The 19,072-nt window shown below is 47.8% G+C and overlaps 1 protein-coding gene across 2 annotated transcripts; it reads right to left on the reverse strand.

Annotated features, from left to right (window-relative positions):
• Positions 1-282: 282 nt before the first annotated feature.
• On the reverse strand, positions 283-17,706 carry FAH (fumarylacetoacetate hydrolase). Of its 2 annotated transcripts, XM_076347911.1 has the most exons (14): positions 17,539-17,706; positions 14,951-15,061; positions 14,181-14,302; positions 12,973-13,022; positions 11,341-11,431; positions 10,703-10,800; positions 10,396-10,448; positions 8,864-8,963; positions 8,033-8,163; positions 7,186-7,261; positions 6,533-6,579; positions 5,462-5,563; positions 4,346-4,463; positions 283-588 (listed from the first exon to the last, which is right to left on the reverse strand). In XM_076347911.1, the coding sequence occupies exons 1-14, from the start codon at positions 17,617-17,619 to the stop codon at positions 509-511; spliced, it is 1,260 nt and encodes a 419-aa protein (XP_076204026.1). In that variant the 5' UTR covers positions 17,620-17,706; the 3' UTR covers positions 283-508. The 2 variants fall into 2 exon arrangements, with proteins under 2 accessions (XP_076204026.1, XP_076204027.1); XM_076347912.1 differs by lacking the exon at positions 4,346-4,463 and having other exon boundaries at positions 17,539-17,704.
• Between the last annotated feature and the right edge of the window lie 1,366 nt (positions 17,707-19,072).

Raw genomic sequence — 19,072 nt, forward strand, 5'->3', positions numbered from 1 at the left:
GCGTCGATCTTTGTTCTGGGGCACGGAGACTTGCCTCTGCTTGTGCCAGGGCAGGAGGAGTAGGGACACCCCCCTGCTCCCGGGGCAAGGGGAGGGCGGCAGCTGCAGGTTGCAGCCTGCTGGGGTTTATTTCCAGGAACTCGTGGGCGCTGCAGTGTGAGGGTTGAACTCCAAAGCCTGTACAGGTTTTCTTGAAAGTATTTTCATATAAGTTTACTTGAAAGCCTCTTTTTATAATTATGAAAAAACCTATTAATACAGTAGAAGAGTTAAGGATCTCACTTCCCATTTCAATCATTTTATTCTTATTCCAAGAATTTTAAGCTAGCGTTGAAATCCTTTTCCTATTGCACCAGAGAGCCACATTCATCTTTAAGATATTTATTGATAATTAAAAATAATAAGATTCCAATCACCCATATAAAAATAATAAATCTGAATAAAGCAGCATGACTGTTAGAGGCAGGGAGAGAGATCCTCCTCCTCGGACGTCCCCTTACTCCAGTCATCATGGATCCGACAAGGCTGGAAGGATTTTTCCCGAGCACTGGCCGAATCCCACACGGAAGCCGTTGCCCTGGCAGTAACCTAGGGCCAGAAAACAACAGACAGCTTGTTCTGTAAGGACAGCAGGATTTTACCAGGAGTAAACATGAACAAAGGAATAAAGAGACCAAAAATGAGTGGAAACATTTCAGAAATGCAATGAGGGGTAAAAAAAGAACACCTGGAGGAGTTCAAGTAGCCCAGGAATACAAAAAAAGAAAAAAGAAGCACAAAATGTTAAATGCAGCAATATGCAAGTTCAGTGAATATGATCAAAGAGCAAACGTCTTGTTTGATGTGCAATATTTCTGGTTTTAAACCTAACCTGCAGCATCATCAATCTAACTGGCAAGCTGATTTGCTGCCTGGCCCAGCCTTGCAATTAATAAAGTAAATCTGCATTCTCTGTCTGCGGCATTAGGACTGCTCTTGGGACATCGGGATGCTTATAGCCAGAAAGATGATCATTAAACCCCCTCAAACAGCAGGACCTACCCTTGCAGAATCTGTTTCGCTCGCTAAAATCAAGTAGTTTAGTTCTGTGAGAAACTCAGCATCTGACTCAAAATACTCATTTATCCTCTATTATATAAACAGGCTTTGAAGGTCTGCTGACTGCTGCTGAAGTTACCGGCCTGTGACAACACCTCTAACTACGGGACGATTCAATCTCTCCCTACTCCTGCGCGATGGGAGAGACGACATTAGGACGGAGATGCCGCAAGCGCCTCTTGCCACCGCGGGCCAGCCGAGCTGCTCCAGAAACAGCATCCATTAGCAAAGCTGCAGATGAAGGAGGGGAGGGGACACAGCCAGGGGCTTATGGCCCATCTGGGAAGACCGTTCTGGGAAGAAACAGCTGAGGAGACCTACTGTAGCTCTCCGCTACAACAGCTGATCAACGGAAGGACACAAGTGGCATATGTTGTATTTTAAAGGTTGATTTCATAGTTAGAGATGGATTTTCCTAAAATAATGGAATACATCACCTTCCCTGCGTGTGATAAAAAACCAGCTGCCTTCAAGAAGCCAAGAGGGAACTGAACAGAACAGACCTTAACCCTAATTCCCACCCTTAGCACGGATCAGTGGAAACCTCCTCCGAGGAAGAGGAGGATGGGTGGGCTCAGGCTGCAGGGCAGCCGGAGTTATTGCGGCACGAAGACGGACCCTGCCAGCTCTAACCCACAGTGCAGCTCTCACAGCCAGGCTGACACGAAGCTTTTCCAAGGACAGCAGTGTCTGCAAGTGCTTGCATAACAGCCTGCCCACAGACACCATCCCAGCATCTGCCGGGTAATCCTCATTCGTAACCAATACTTGAGCAAGACACTTGCTTTAAGGCTCAGCTCCGTTTCCAGTTGTCTCATTAGGCTTCATTGCCAGCTTTCCTTCGAGCGCCGGCTTATTATTTCGGTCCAGTTTAGTTATCCGCGCTGTCAACTACGATTTAGAGCAGTACCAAGGAGCAACACATTTAACAAAGCAGGCTCTGTGCTGCCAGCAGCACTGGCCTGAGCAGAGTGCCAAGGAGCTACAGACAGATTTCTGCAGCTGGCTGCAGGACACCATCAGCAAACCTTCCCTTGCAATGGTCCCTCCCCGAGACGTGCTTCTTGGGAAAAATATATTTCTCTCATTTTATGTGTTAGGGCTCTGAAATAGCTCCCGCAAGGGGAGCGAGAACACAAAGTTGAAATAGGAGACTAGACACTATGGGTTGGGCACTTGGCATGAGCGAATGGCACAGCCTCGGGAGAGGATGCAATCGCGCTAGCTCTGCCTCAGGGGTGCCTTAAGACACTGGACCTGCCATACGTCACTAAATAGGAGCAGATCCCAAACCGTCCCAGCAGACAGCCCCAGCAGCACCTGGCTCTCGCGAATGGCGCGATGCCCTGATCACTACAGTCACAAACTGTTGACAGTGTAAAATAGCACAGCAGGCCGATTAACACGAGACTGTCCCACTGGGGCAACGGTGCCTTCGTCCAGGTTGACAACAATGCCACCGTGCCATCTTTAAAGATTAAAGACGCTAAGGATTTAAACTGTTTAAGAAACACAGCTTGTTCTGGGCATGAAGAACAGCATGGGTCACAGTCTAGTCCCATTTGTCCCTCAGCTGGCCACCTTGTGCCAGCAGCTCCCAAACTGCAAGGTGCTCATTGCCAATAAGGATGTCAGCACGTAACTCCAAAGGGATGTTCATAATACCCCACTGTACCCTAATTTAGGGTTCCTGGCATAGTTACTGAAGGGAGATCTGCAACTCTGGAAGGCAATTGCTGGAGGAGTGTCCCTCTGCACGGAATGCATAGGGAGCCTATGGAGAGCAGCATCAGATGCCTACACATTGCAGCATGAGTAGTCGCTGGGTTGTTGGGAGGCTGAAGGATGTCAGAGGTATTGGGGACTCCTCGGTTTCATCATCTACAGCTCTCTCCAGTACATCTCAATCGCCAGTTGTCTCAGCATCTTCTTCTGCAAAACTGGCAGCGCCTCACAGAAATGTGATTTTCAAAGCTATTGCACAGGCTGCCGGACAGGAGGCACTGGGGCTCTGGCTGCAGCACTGCCAAAACCGCTTATAGAGCTATCACTGGCAGACTGGAACACACCCATATATATATATTATTATTATTTTTCATCACAGAAGAGTTCTTTTTGTTAAAAAAGTTGCTTTTGTAAAAAAGCTTTCTGAAAAAAATGAGAAATTTTAGACTATTTTGGCAAAAATCCTAAAAGTCCTGGTTGGAGTAAGCAGGCACGGGTATGTGAACACCTACTAGCATCACACCGTCATGTCCTTCAGGTTGCTGCATAGGCATTAGTCACTCACATTTTGTCTGCCCTAAGTCACATTTGTAAGTGTTTTCTCGTCGCTTGAGCCATTTTGTTCTCCGTGCAGGCTATTTCTGACCACATCGGCATGATGGAGTTGCTCAGAGCCAAGTGTGGCACTGGCTGGGTCTCATCTGATGCTGCGCAACATCCCACAAGATATTCTCTAAGAATTCAGTAGGCGACGTAGCAAAGACATACACAGGCTTGATTCAAAAGTTTCTCATGGCTGTGCTTGCCAAATATTTGCCACCTCAAAGTCGTAAAGGTGTTGACAAGATGAGAGGAAAGGAAAAAATAGATTTGTTTTGCACTAGTCTTTGGATTAAAAAGGAGTAGGAGTGGGATTTAGATCACAAAACACCGTGGTAGATTTTAATTCATAAAACCCTTAGTTTATCAAGATGAAAATTAAAACCATGGCCCAGCATGAAACAGCTCTCAAGCACAGCCCTTTTCAGAAGGGAGCTGGTCAGCTGTTCTAGCAGGCTTCATGCTGTTTCCCACACATTTGATTTGCAACACACTTCATTGAATATGCCTATGCTACAAATGAAATATTATTTGCAAAATAACTTTTTTCAGCATTCGCCAAGCTCTGCTCCACGTGCAAACTTGGACTGTGGTGGCAACAATACCTCAACTCCTTCTAGTCCCAGGATATTTTCGCCCATAAAGGCAAACCTACCTCCACCGTCCCCTTAGGACTCACGCACAGGCATAGCAAGATCATTAAGTACTTAGCAAAGCAAATGATCTAGTCCAGAAAGCATTTATTGCAGGGAAATTACTATCCACCTGCTTTTGCCTCCTGACAGGTAGGATGGAAACAACCGTGCTTGCGTGGCAGGTATGTACAGAATAGGCCACGTCCCCGCCAGGCACTTACGCTACTGGGATCAATCTATGGAAACGTGTCCTTGGTGCGGTGTAAGAGCTGTTGTTCGGCCGTTACCTGTCAAAATGATTTCATCTCCGTCCTGCAGGAATTTACGAGACTGTCCACTGCCAAGAGGGATTTCTTTTGTCCCGTTCCAGGACAGCTCCAGCATGGAGCCGAAGCTCTCCGGCTCCTGCAGCAAGAGTTCATAAACAAATAATCAACTTCTTAGTATCTGTCCTGCTGTTAAGCTACTTGCTGCTGGAAGCAGACACACAAGTACATTAGCTCTACAGAACAGAGTTTTGCTGTTGATTTAATTCATTGATACGTTGGCTTGCTTTCCTGCCTTTGCATTTTAATCGCTTGCCTCGCTATAAGCGGCCATGCTTACAGCCGTTATCTGGTGTGTTTCACACAGTGCTTAACCCTGGGAAAGTAGTTTGGGCCTGCTACGCCAAGAATGGAAACAAATCGAGGGCACTTCGGCAAATCCAGTGCTTTTATGTAGTCACGTTTCAGATTTTTATTTACATTTTGTTCTTCAGAAGAGCAAAGCTGGCAAATGTTTGTAAGTCTTTGACATCAATCTGCGGTACAGTAGCTTGAAGGAAGCAAAAAGCACTTCAGAAACGCTCAAAATGGAAGTATAGGTATCCCAACTTGGAAACAACTTACCTGAGGCCGTCTTTCAGACAGCACGAACAGGATTTATATTTGATGTTTCAGAAAGTGCAAGTTACCCATATATTGCAACAACTGTCCATACGGCAGTTCAAGGGGGATAACAGCTTGTGAAGTTAGCTCCAAATACGTAGTATTAGAGAAACTAAAAGTTATACCCACGCACCTTTTACCTTCTTCCCAGAAATAAAAAAAGCTGCATTTCATAGAGCGCAAATGGGCCATGTGGATGCTTGTGCATAGAGATTATTTTGCATCTGCAGTAAAATAGTTCTTAGGGAAAGGAGTACAGGAGAGATTAAAAAACAAAAACCAACAACAACAAAAAACCCGCCACTTCTCAGCGCGGTTTTGGGGCTACCAAAGCATCAGCCCAAAGTGCCTAGGAAAGAACTGCAGATATTTTCATGGCTGCTCAAATCAAACAGGGCTTAGACCCAAAGCCCTGCTCAGTCGGGTTTGGATTGCTGACCGGTTCTCAGTGACTGTCATTATTTAAACACTTACGGGTCCACTGATTGTGCCGGAGGCCAGGAGATCTCCAGGTCTGAGGTTGCACCCGTTGATCGAATGATGAGCCAGCTGCTGTTTCATGGTCCAGTACATGTGCTGGAGGAAGGAGGAAGAGGAGCCTAAAGCAATGAAGGACAAACCTCCGGCGTGCCATTAGGCTATGCAGAACGTACTGCATTTTCTGAATGATGCTGGTAAAACTGTCCCTGAAGAAAAGTTTCCTTATTTAACCAGGAACCTTCAGCAGCCTAAAAGCAACCTCCACAGTTACTTAGTGCTGCATTCTCAGTAGTTACTGTGGCCTGGCTGATTGCTTTCTAAATGATGACCAGGAGCTCCTATGTACATATAAAATACATACTTCAACATGCAATTTAGTCCCTTAAAATTTCTCTTCTTTCAGCTGGATGTCATTTCTCTTCTTCTTCTTCTTTAAGGCCAGCACCGCTGACCCAGGATCCACGATTAGGTCCAGTATTTTATAGAATACTTTATAGAAAAATCTCCTTATTACTGATTTGCTGACTACTCATTTACTGATTAAGGTAATTACTATGCAAAGAACCAAATGTGAATATAAAATTGATTGAGAAATTCTGCAGCTGGTACTGCAGAATCAGCCTGTAGAGGCAGAGCCACCACGCCGCCCGCAGAGGGGCCGGGGCAGACCCGGGCTCGGAGCGGTGTCGCAGCAGCGAATCTGCATCTAAATCACCAGCTGCAACTGCAAAGCTGTATTGCACCTCGGCACGGCAAGAGGCAATTCCCTTTGCCTGCGAGTCCTCCGCTCCCACCACTCCCTGCCAAATGAGCACGCCACTTACGATGCTCCGAGCACCCTAAACCGAGCAGCGGAAAGAGCTGCCCCCTTCTTCAGTGCTCGAGCATTCAGGTGTTTCCATCTCAGTAGGGATGAACTATCACCACCCTCCACTCTTTTCCCTCTGTCCCCTACACACACACACGCACCGGGTCTGATCTTCAGCTAATGCAAAAATCAGTGTTTGAAATTGCCTAAGGCTGGAGCTGATGGCATCAGACAAATAAAAGATACTGGAGTCTTACCTTGAAATTGGATCTGCATATAGTAGTTGGCATGCTCATTCCTTCTCCTGCAGAAAATAAAAAATAAGAAACAGGGAAGCAATTTGTTTGTGTTGGATGAATGATAATGATGTCGGAGTCTTTTGATTTTACAGTGATAAAAGAAGTCTCCATCCATCTGTAATCCCTAGCAATAAACAAGTAATAACATTTTCTATCGATATGAAGGCCAGCATTTCATAGAAGACAAGTGTGTGGATGGCACCGGGGTAGCATCAAGCTGCCCATTTCCTACTCTCTGCTCTACTACAGGAGCAACACCTGGACCTACAGGTCAGCAGGGCCACGAGCTGGGGGCCCGAGCTGGGTTAACATCTGAATCCCACATACGTCTGCTCTTTCCATGCCCTGTTTACCCCTGCCCATGCAGGCAGACCCCACGGGGACCCTCCTCATTGTAAGCTGATCATCTGGGAGGCATTCCCTCCCTGACACATTGCTGCACGGCCGACAGGGAGCATGAAGAGCTTTGCCTCTTTCTCTGACAGAGGCAATCCGGGCAAAGATGGAAAAGGAGGACCGCAGAGCCAAGAGCGAATTGTCTGAAATACATGGTGGTTCTGCATTGCTTAGTTGGCAATTTCAGCTTTATAACCCACTCAGCATTGCCGTACCTTTAATAGCAACAAAGAGCTTGATGTCAAAAGTGTAGGGTTCTTTATCCTGAAGGTAGGGCAGCGGCTTGGGATCCTAAAAGCATATAAAAGGCACCACAGTCTAAACAAACAGAAAGGAAAAATTCCACGCGCCATCCCAGTGTCTCTTCGTTTAACCAGCCTGTGCTGCACACCCCATGTACTTCACCGTTGTTAGTGCTCAGATTATCGCTTTCCTTGCTCTCATGCGCACGCTTTTAGAGATCTTTCTGAACAGATGTGATAGCCATATAATCCGATTCCTTTTTCTGCACGTGGGCTCCAAAAGCCCTCTCCATCATTACGGCGTGGATGTTAATCCAAAACAAACACAGTGCTAGCACACCTTTGCTCTGGGCCTGCACAGAGAAGATGGTGAGTTCTCTCTGCAAGACTCCTCATTATCTTTTTCAATTTTAACTAAACATCTACATAATGCAGACAACTGGAAATGCCTGAACAAAGTGTTTTGGCTTGAGTCCACTCTCTCTCCTCTGCTTGCTGGATGCTAAGTGCTACCAAACGCTAACAAGAAGCTCTCTGATCAGTTTATTTTCCAGGTGTTTTATAGGAGAAGATTTTTCTGCCCTGCTCAAGCAGGCGGGATGACAGCTCAGGGCACCACGTGCCAGCGCCAGTGACATCAATGAGCATTTGAACTCAGAGGGCCCAAGGTGCCTTCATATGTTTGGAAGCAGGATCACACTCGTAAACTCAATGCTTGGCATTGATACGGCTCAGTGATTTCTACTGATGGGACCTACCAGTTCTGCTGAGACTTTTCTAGCTCTGCTTTTCCTTTATCTCAACCCTTTCTCTTGCTAACCTGGACAGGGTTTGGCAACACGAATGGCATGAGAGCTTCCATGGTAACAACCCAAGGAGAGATGGTTGTGCCAAAGCTCTTGCTCAGGAACGGACCCAGAGGAACGTATTCCCATTTCTGGATGTCGCGGGCTAGGAAGAGAAAATTCAAAGCAATGCTGTTAAACATATCCTAGGAGTTGTGCAGCCATCACACCCGTGAGAGAGTAACACGGATTGGAAGTGTTATCACCACCCTTTTCTGGCCATCGTGCCCAAATCCTGATTTAAATCCATCCCTTTCAGACCCTCAAAACAGTTTTCTTGGACCAGCCAGATTAGGAAGAAAAGTCAGCAATAATTAAAACAAGTCAGGCCATCCCCATATAACCAGTATTTTTATCCCCAGTTTAGTTAATGCTTTTACACCCAGCTAATGGTCCGTGCCAGTCGTAGGGCCAATTTCAACTAGTTAAATCTCTGCAAAGACTGAGGGATTTGTGATTGCCAAATCCTTTTCCTACTCCTGACACTGAAATCAATCCTCTGTTGGAATCGCCATCCTTAGGGCTGCTGCTCCACCCCTGCCCAGAAGAAACTAGACTGATATTAGCTCTTTCATAAGTAAATAAATCTTAATTAGGCAGCAATTTCTGGTTCTACTGATTGATCGAAGATGGATTGAGATAGAGCCTGAGAAATGCAGACAGCATTTCATTTTCATCCCTTTCAACCGCACCCCGTGGTTTCAATGATCACTATTCTACTATTAAAGTACATAATTTATCCCTATCTAAGGTTTCCCGTGATGCTGTAACCCCCTCTCCAGGCAGGCTCCCCCAGCACCGATTACCGCTCCAGTCGTTCATAAGGACCATCCCAAAGATGTGCTCCTGGGCTCTGCTGATAGGAATTGGCTCCCCATACTTGTTTCCAGGACCTACAAAGAACGCCTGAAATTGAAAAGCAAAGTGTTGATTAAGGAAGTTTTTGAAGCTAAAAATCTTTACTGCACAGAGGGTTACACGCACAGGCAACAGAGGTTGGGCAGGATGGGATTTTTGCGTCATTTCCCGTAGACAATTAGACAAATTCCCATGGCCTACTCCCTCTTTCTCCCCCTCCATGAAGCTGGCAGGCTTGAAACACGTAAGAGCGCTGTGTTGCTAAGAGACAGTCATTAAACAAGGGCATGACGTTGTCAAAATGCAGGAGCAAAAATGGTCCCTCCTAATTACAATCCGGATGCAGAACAGGTTTGCCCACCGAAGTGACTCTGTTTGCTGCAGACGGTGAACAGGAAAGAGTTTGAAGTCGTCCGAGGGGATGCCGAACGCGGCTGGAGCCTGTCACGACAGTGGGGAAGAGGAGGCAGGTGGAGAAACGTGCCCGCTAAGTAGAACAGGTCATGAACTGGGTGCCTGCGCTTGCTCCCTTAGAAAATGTACAGCCCGAGCGGGTGGCAGGGAATTCTACAGGGAATCTCAGTTGTCTCTTTCTGCCAACAACATGGAAGTTTTTTATTCCAAAGCCTTCCTCAGTCTAAATCCGCTCTCACAGCAGCCAGCGGTAAAACTCAGGCTGCAAAGCAGAGGCAGGGCAGCACTTTGTGTACCCCACTTTATGGGACTGCCTCCCACTGTACAGCATTGATCTGCAAAGCGTACAGCATTAACAGCTTTCAGTTCATTATTAGTACCATTTCCCTTAATATTAGACTTCTTCCATGGGTTTGTTTTGTTTTTAAAGGGAAGAGATGGGGAATAAATCATATAAAAGTTATATGAATCTTATAAATCATAATGAACAATCCTATAAAACTCTCCCTTCTGGACCACACTAAGCCACAAGAAGATGCACCTTGCAAGGATGTTTTGTTACAACACCCACAGCACAGCTTTCATCTCTCCGGCCAGAAGGATGAGGAGTTTGAATCGCCCTCCCAAGAACTCACGGCTCCCTCTGCTCTAGACTCAAGGTGCAGACAGCCTGTACTTCCAAAATCCCCAGCGTCCATTAAAAGATCCTGGCTGCAGTGCAGAGGTACCTGCTAACCAGATAACGGGCTGTGGTGGCTGATAAAAAGAATTACGCCTGCCTGCTTCCAGACTGCTGCACTAGGGCTCAGATTCGGCCAGACGAGCTGCTTCCAGCCTGAAAGCTGCATTAGCAAACCACTCAGTGAGCTAATGCACCCTGCAACTCGTCAGAAGGGAAGGCTTCCTCCACAGAAATCTTTATTGCCCGCTGCGCAGACTGCTCAGAGGGAAACGCAGGAATGGACCTTCCGAGACATTCATTTTAGAAGCAGCTAAGCCTACCTTTTCTTCCCTGTTTCTATTTTAATGTTTTTCAAGTGGTAGGGAAAAAAAAGCCCCATCTTACCATTTCTAACTCGATATCCAGACGCTTACAAGCACCAAACACTGGAGGTTTATCTGTGGGTAGGAGAAAGAGTATTTTATGACAGGGAGGCAGGTAGGGAAATAAAAGGAACAGCCAGAAGAAACAGAGCAGCTGATGCCGCCTGGCATGCAAACACAAGAGGGACTTAACGCAGGGCTTTCTCTTGCCCTGACCCCAGGCTGGGCTTTAGACAAGGCACCCCAGACCCTTCCTCTCCACCACTCTATGATGTGGAGGAAAAACAAAAGAAATAAGAAGCCACATTAAAAGCCTACCATGGACTCACCATTGTCAGGTCTCATTTGCCCCACAGGTCTCCGGATGGGCGTCCCAGACACCACAACGGACGATGCCCGGCCGTGATAACCCACAGGTAAGTGCAGCCTTGTGAAAGAGCATCACAGAGCGCAGGTTGGCTGTGTAACCATCGCCATCCAGAGCAGCTTTTTGGGGTGGAAGCACCACAGGGGTGCGAGGTACGAGGAGAGAGCTCTGCATAGATGGGCGCGGACATTTGCACCTTACTTGCTCTGATATAAAGACGTGAGCGAACTATAATCCAAAGCCAGGTAGCAGTCTTAATGCACTTCTGTGCCACTGCTCCACTTAAATCCTTGGAGATTAAACCCTGCTTTCTTGTCACTCAGCAAAAAACAATTTCTTAGATAAATCTGTCTTTGAACCAGAGGGCTGCATCGTAATTGGTGCGGCTGCTGCAACGAAATGCAGTGCAGACTCGGCTAAGGGTGGGGAAATGTAGTTTTCGGTTCTGGTATTGAACTCTTGACAGTACAGATTCTCATCTGCTAGGAACTGAAATCAGTATTTTCCTGAAAGACTACTCAGATCTTTAAAAAAATTATACATATGTACAGATAAGCATGCAAAATAATGCTGCACCAGAGAAAAACCCAAACTACCCACCAGTTAGGCATCAAAGCGTTCTCCTTCCCCCTGAACATGATCCCAACGTTTGTGGCATGTTGGCGTGAAGAATAGAAGTCAGTGTAATCTCCTGCATGAAAAGAAACCCATAAAATAGGGATCACTGGTAGGAAAGTCCCTCATCTGCTGGGGCTAAAGCACATCATACGCTGCTGGCAATGAAAAGAGCAGAAAAGGAGACAGCAAGAGCGTTAAGCAGAGGCACGCAGCAACATTTAATATTATTAGCTTGGGGATGTAATTAATAGCATAAAGGTGGCGATTAACAGTTCAGCTATAAATTATGCAGCCAAAACTGGCCTTTTATTTGAAGCCTCCAACAGAGAAGAGGGGGGGAAAGCACAAGGACATAAAGCAGCAGCCGGCTTTCCAGAGGCAAGCCAAGTCCCGCTGCTCTTTTCGTCTTGCCGGTGGTACCCAGCTGGAGGGAATCGGCTCATGCTCAGGACATCTGCTGCCCTCTGCTGCCATCCCCGGCAAACAGCAGATTCATGGGAAATCGGAGGGTTTGGGGGGAAAAAAAAAAAAACCTCAACTTGGGAGGGGGCATTTACATTATGTTAGGTTGTTTTGCAAGCCCAGTAAAAGTTATCTTGCAGCCCCAGCAGGGGATACAGCCAGTGCTTGCTCTCAGGACAAGCACGAACCGTGCCCAGGACGGAGCTGAACATCAGTATAGGGGAAACCTAAATATTTAACTGGCAGCTGCGGGATACAGCCAACGTCGTACTGCCAGGGCAGCGCTCTCACTCACAGCACTCACGAGTGCTAGGAGCCAGCAATTTATTGACAAGTCATATTCAACCTGAAACTATTTGCAGGAAGGTATCACATCTATGGAAACTCGTCACGGTTCCTCTGGGCCCGGCTAGACTTTGTCCCAAACCAGGGCTGTGCCCCGCGGGAGCCAAGTGCCCAGCGGGAACAGGACTTGGCCGGGAAATGGGCAAGTTCATGTCCCTGCTCCTGTGAAGGTCACAACCCTTGAGTGATTTGGATCAAGTCGGTTTGGGTCCAAATATAAATTTCTGCTAAAAAAAGGAAAATGTTTGTATATCTATATGGATACACTCACTCCAAAGCAGTCCATGGCCTCATGGGAGCGGAGGTAAGATCTGGGATGCAGAGTAATAGTCTGGGAGTGGAGACTCATACTCATTTATGAGGCTATGCCGGAGTATCCGCCTTGCAAAACTTTGGAAGATCTGAATTATTTTCTGATGGCAAATGGGGAAAATGTTGGTAACGGAACAAGTATTTCTTCCCTGGCTCTAGTCACAAAGGCCTTTGGTGATGCCAATCTGATGACAAGAGTTGGCCTTTGGTGATGCCAGTCTGATGACAACAGTTATGAGGCACCAGACAACCCTGATTTAGTGAAAATTGCATCCAGGAATTTTCTGGCTGCTATTGAGCTTCCCCAGGCTTTTATTCTTGTGCCACAGACAGCACCTACCTTCCATTATGTACAATAATCTACTTCTGGCTCCTGCAAAACCCATTCCCTGTCACAGTTATGATCTGTTTGTCTGAGCAAGCTGGAAATAAAGCAGCTTCTCCAGGCGGGAGCAAAGGGCAGTGCTGAGCAGCCCTCGGCTGCGGGAGGCTCACCAATGTGGGCTGGCAGGTGCATTGTCGCAGAAGCTTGAGGTACAAATGCTCTGAAATGAAAAAATGACGACTTCAGCTCTCAGAAAAACTTGCAGCTCTCACCTGTAAGTGGTTTGTAAGCGTGTAAGAGGCTGACTCTCTCCCCTAGCTCCTTCCTTAATTTATTTTGCAAAGCCTTGCAGCAAAAAAACGATGCAGAAAAACTAAGATGACTGCACAAGCTGCTGTTACTGGGATGGTTACGACCGAAAGGAGCATCCGTCAGGGTGCGAGCGGGAAGGGAGGCACACCCGAGGCGAGCTGGCTGGTTTCCCAAGGGGCACAGAGAAACACCCCATGCCCATGCGCACAGCTGAGCAAGCCACCGCTGCCTCTGCTGCCTGGAAAGGATGATTTTACGGGACGTAGCTCTCGGGATGCCCGATTCAAACTGCTGGGCCTGCTCGGGGAAGGTCCCTGTGTCAAGCAGCGGTTCAACCCCTCTCCTGCACACGTGTGCCTAAATCACCCCGGCAAGGCAGGGAGGAACGGCTCCTGCTTGCTGCCGGGGCAGGCGCTTGCAGCATTTAAAGCATCACTCCAGACAAATAAGGTGGTGTGTGATTAATGGACACGCACGTTTTCCATCAGCGCAGCACGGAGCAGAGCACAGTCCTCCCCTCCCACTCCTACACCAGTGTGCTGCCCTGTATCTGAAGCCAATTTCTGACAACAGATTCGGTTTTAGCAAAGTCAGGTGGTTTCTGAGGAGCAATTGGAGGGGTCTCCCCACGCCAGAAGATGCTCCAGGCGGGACAGGCAGGGCAGTGCTGGGGGAGGTGGGAGAGGTGGAGACCCTTGCAGCCACGTCTTCATCGAAGGCCGTGGTGGAGGGGATGTGGTCAGAGAGCCAGCCTGGCCCCACGCCTGCCTAGGCAGCCCAGCTCAGCCCTCCACAGAGAGGCAGCAGGTCTGGGCACACCCCAGGGCAGAGCTCGGTGTTCCCAGGCGGAGGGTGACACCCCGGATCGGCGGGCAGTTAAAGGATTAATCAGAGACATAACTAAGAGAAGGAAGCTCTCAATACGCTCAAACTAGTTAATTAATTCCCATGTAGGTGGCCACGTTCAGACCTTCGATTTTGGTGCCTTGGATCGCCGAGTGATCCAGGTGATACAGGGCACAGCTGAAAGGTCACCGCGCGCCGCAGCCACTCTCCGCTCCCTCACCTTCTCCGCAGCTCCGCGTTGTCCCTCAGGGCTGGCTCGCCGGCTGACAGCAGCTTCTGGAGAAAAGCCCTCGCCTCCGTCCACGCCGCCCGGCCCAGCCCCATGAAGGCGTTCAGGGTAGGCTGACAAGGCGACACGGAGAGGTGGGGCGGCAGATAAAAGACCACGTTTTGCTTAACCTCTGCATGCGTGGAAGATGCCCTGCACTTTCATCCCGGGGTTGAACGCCTGCGGGCCGGGGTTATGCGGCGGTGGCTGCCCAGATTGCCCATCCTCCCTGTTCGTAACTGCCTGCGCTCCCGTCCTCCCACCACAAGTCCTCTGAAGCAGGACCTGCTGCACGTTTGCAACATGCCCGTCCTAACACACTACTTCAGATCTTAGCGGCTTTGGTATCTCAACTAGTTATAACCAGAGATCGTTTCTATTTACCTTTACCCTTAACACAACCTCGCTGTCAATAAAATCCCATCCGATTCCTTCCCATGAAGTGTTGAAGGCACAAGCGGGGTTGAAGTAATGTTTAGGCTTTGTGTCAGCCCCCTGCATTGCCAAAGTCTGATGAAGCTTTCAGCGACAATGTCCTTTGGACCCCCGATGCCTCTGCTCTCCTTGCTATCGCAGGTGTGACAAGTTTTCCCTGTAAGCAGGGCCCACCTGACGACCCATTTCCAGTTCATGTTCATTATCTCACCACAAGTTGCTAAAATCCCTTATGGAATATTTCTAAAATGTGCGTGGAAATTAGAACAACAGACTCTGATAAATACCTGGTCAAAGACATGCTGATGTTTGGCAAGAGCTGGTCCATTGAACAGATGTTTAATGACACTCAGATCCAAAATCTGGTCTCCAATCGCTACCCCGAGCCTGTGCCTGGGCTGCAAAGCAGCGAGAAGAGGTGGGGAAGAGAAGAAAAGTTTATGCTTGTACCCACGAATCTTCCACAGCGGGCATGGGGGAAGACAGTGACCACAGAGAGTTTTATCCATCAGGGACAAGGGTCTGATACCACAGCAACTGACCATTAAAAGCTAGTCGATGAGACTGGCTGCTGGAAAACGTTAAGACCTAGAGGCAGAGCATCACTGCAGACTCCCTGCAGACCTTGAGGGGTGGGAGAGAGCCTTCTCCTCATCCCCATCTTTGGGGGGAAGGATAGGACAACAAGCAGAGGTTTCTTTCCCTGCCCCCTTTCTCCCAGAAGTATTTGCCCACCCTCATTAATGACAAGCATTGCAGAATAAGCCCATACATCTGAAATACGCTGTGAAGTAGGAAAATGCTATTCCTCCTTCCACAGGCAGGGAACTGAAGCATAGACACGCTATGGGCAGGATCGATCTCATCCCCGTAACCACGTAATTGGAGAGAGAAATAGGCATTTCTGCGCCACCGTTCCTCCCCAGAAGACGAAGGGTGCTCTGGACTCCACTGACGATACCGGGAACGCAGCGCATCTTGCTCAGCCACGTTATTTCTGTACCACGTCGAATGAGGCCGCCCTGCACAACCCATCCTCACGCCACGCAAGGAGCCCACGACTCGCATGCAAACCCTAGTCTAGATCCTCGCTACAGGAACAGCTTCCCACACGTACTGTAGATTGTGGCTGCATTCGCCGGACAGATGCAACCCAAGACACAAAGACCCTGTTCATCCACCGCAGCTCTCGCAGGGCCGGCGCCAAGCGCGTGCGGAGCCGGCGGCGACGGCGGGGGAGCAGCACGGACGATCCCACTGCGGCTCTGCCGCAGCTGTACGGGGGGGGGGTTACAAAAATGCTGCAGCGTTCAAAGACAAATTTCAATTATTCGTGTCTTTAGGCAAATAAAGACAAACTAGCTACAGTCGTTATGAAAACCAGCTCACCAAATGGGAATAACCATCTATGAAAATCCATGCTACTAAACCTATTTTTTAACCTTTAATTTCTAAGCCAGTTTCCAAATGCGATAATAAGTATTTATTCAGCAAACATTCCTGCAGAAAAAACTAAAGGTCATATCAGGTTAATTTGTAACTGGGATAGTCAGGAATGACATCAACTGCTTTAGCTTAATATCATTAAAACTTTGGGCTACCTTTAGAATACTATTTTTCTAAATAATTTCCTTAAGTCCTTGCCTGTCTTTTCATAGGGCTTGAGTGAAGAGAACAGTTACTGGAGAAGGCAGAAAAATAATCCAAACTTGCTAGATAAGAACACACACATCTAGGAAGAGATTAAACGGACCATCTCGGTTTCATCTTTGGAAAATACCACATCAGAAAACACCATCTTCCAGCTTAAATTCTTTTTTTTTTTTTAAACCCGGATGGATAAGCCGAGACAGCAGAAACCAGGAGATAATCATGAAGTTTCCGTGAGCAATGATAAATCAATCCTCCACTTCTTCCTTCCGAGATGCGGCTCTTGGCTCGTTTCCCTTTCTCCGGGAGGACACATCTCCAGGGCTCCATCCCCTCAGGCACTCGGAGGTGTGAGGTTCAGCCCAGCTGGGCTCAGTTCTCATGAAAATGGGAACTGGGAGCTACCTCCTCGGAAGAAAGGTTGAATCGCGTTTTCTTATGCGATCATAAAATATAAGGCCTGAAGCTGGCTCAGTCCGTAGCCCTTGGGCACAGCTTTAAACGTAACACGCTTTTACATGTTTAATGCACCGTTGCATAAATGTATGCCCAATAAAACACAACGGGTCAGCTGCAAAGACAGAAATGAAACACGCATTTTGTGCCCTGGTTTAATGCTTTTGCAGCCACCAAACAAACTCACCAAGAGCAGGCTCTTAACAGACCGGGAGACAACACTCGCTTGCAAACGCGGTGTTTTCAATTCAGCCTTCGCTTTTCCCTTACGTCAGTTCACGTTGTGCAAGAGGGACTGGGCGCTACAGAATTAACAGTAGATTAAAATAAATATTTAACATGTCTTCTTAAGGGTGACGGTGTGATTACACTCAGTCACAAAGAAAATGAAGGCTCGAGTTAAAAAAAAAAAGCGCGAACTGTGCCGTGCCTCTACTGAGAGAGCGAAAGGATCAAACGCAGATTTAACGATTTCACAAAACCAGCCAAAACCACACAAAGACTACTGTATGTATTAGCCAAAGTACTTCTCATAAGTATTAACACTTTTCATTTCTTTTGTGCAATTTTGAAGAAGCTGTCATCAAAATAACCACATTAAGAAGAAAGACAGTGCGGCAGCTACAGTTTTGCTGTCGAGTCAGGAAGCCCGTGCAAGCGTCTCAGGCTGGGAAGTTTTCCTTTATCCCAGGTTGCCAGGAATTTCTGTTCTTATTCATAGCCTCGGAACAGTTACACCACCCCAAGGACAAAGTTTGCTGTTACTCACCTCCTCCTTAGTGGAGAAAACCCCGTAGGGGAGATTTTGGAGAGGAAAATCTGAGTCCTTGTCTACCTGGATGAAAGACATGCTAAACACCGAGCAGTCCCTGCTTACGGACGAGAGCCCCCACCTCCCGGGCTGCTACGCGCCTTGCCTAGGAGGAAGGTCCTCTCCAGATGTTGTAACCCAGAGCACAAGAAGCACCAAATCCCACCCTCCGTCCTCAGCCCCAAACCAATCGCCGACCCGTCTCCATCCCACCCCTCTGCCTGCTCCCTCTGGCAGCGGTTAATTAGTGCCAGAGGTTTGCATGAGTCAGCAGCTGTAACTGTTCCCGGCGAGGTAGAAGCCGGTGGAGAAACAGGCTCTTCCTGCTCAATAAACGCTCCCATGAAACTGGGGCCTTCTTTCAACAGGTACGTCGCTGCGGGTGGGGGATCCGAGCAGACAGCTCTAAGACCAGAGGTAACTCCGCTCATTTACCTTCTGAGGGGTCGCTTACCTGCCGGAGCGATGGTGAAATGATCGCGCCCACGCTGAGCGGTTCTTCCACCAGGAGCTCAGCAACCTTTGGCAAGTTGCACAACGCGCACCTGAAACCGCACTTTGCGTGCTTTTTAGTTGTGTAACGCTGCACCTGACCGAGTCCTTCCATTTTCCCCAGAGAGTTCCAGCAGCTCAAAAACAGAGATATGCGTGCAACCAACCATAAAGAGCAGGGAGGCCGGCCTTTCTGCTCCCAGCCCCAGCTTTCTCCCACCTGCAGAAGAACATTCACCCATATTCAGGAAAAGTAGGAACCAACGAGGGAACGTCCTTGAAATTAGAACTAAATAGCAAAGACCACCCCTTTTCAATAAAAATGGTTAGAGGCTTGTGACTGCCAAAGAACTGGTTTCCTGCTCAACTTTTTTTTTTTTTTGGCAGAAAAGACTCATTAGAAGAAATGCAGCAAGCTGTAGAGCCAGATATTCAGTGTAAGATGACACACCACCATTGACGACAGCCCATCTGTGACAGCTCTTCGCTAGTGGAGACGCGAGCTGACATGGTGCCTTTTGAAAGGGATTCTTATTTAAATAACATAATGCCTAGCACAAACTTCTGTAAAATTTCCTGTAAAACCCCTGTACCTAAGGTACAACTCCACTCCACTGATTGTTGGAAGCGTTTTTAACGCAGTGGTTTCATGCCAAGGTTGTAGGACTTGGGTGTATAACCTGCTCATTCCAAAAACGAAACAAAAACATCTTGAAAGCGTGTTTCAAATACACACCGTGCATCTTGAGAAGACAGATTCACTCAAGTGCTGTGTAGTGCTGCGAACGTGCTGGTATTAATTAGAATGTTCATCTGCTAATCTCAAGCTGATGCCACAAAATAGAAAGCTTCACTAGTTACCCAGATTGAGAAGCAGATCAACCACCGCGATAACACAGAGCCAATGCCAAAGCAAACAAAGATCGCACGCAATTCTCGAGTGTCAGGGAAAGGTGGATTTCCAGTCCAAACGCAAGTTTATGTATCAGGACCATATACT

Source organism: Aptenodytes patagonicus, chromosome 10 (genome assembly GCF_965638725.1).
Source record: "Aptenodytes patagonicus chromosome 10, bAptPat1.pri.cur, whole genome shotgun sequence".
In the NCBI taxonomy this organism is placed as follows: Eukaryota; Metazoa; Chordata; class Aves; order Sphenisciformes; family Spheniscidae; genus Aptenodytes; species Aptenodytes patagonicus.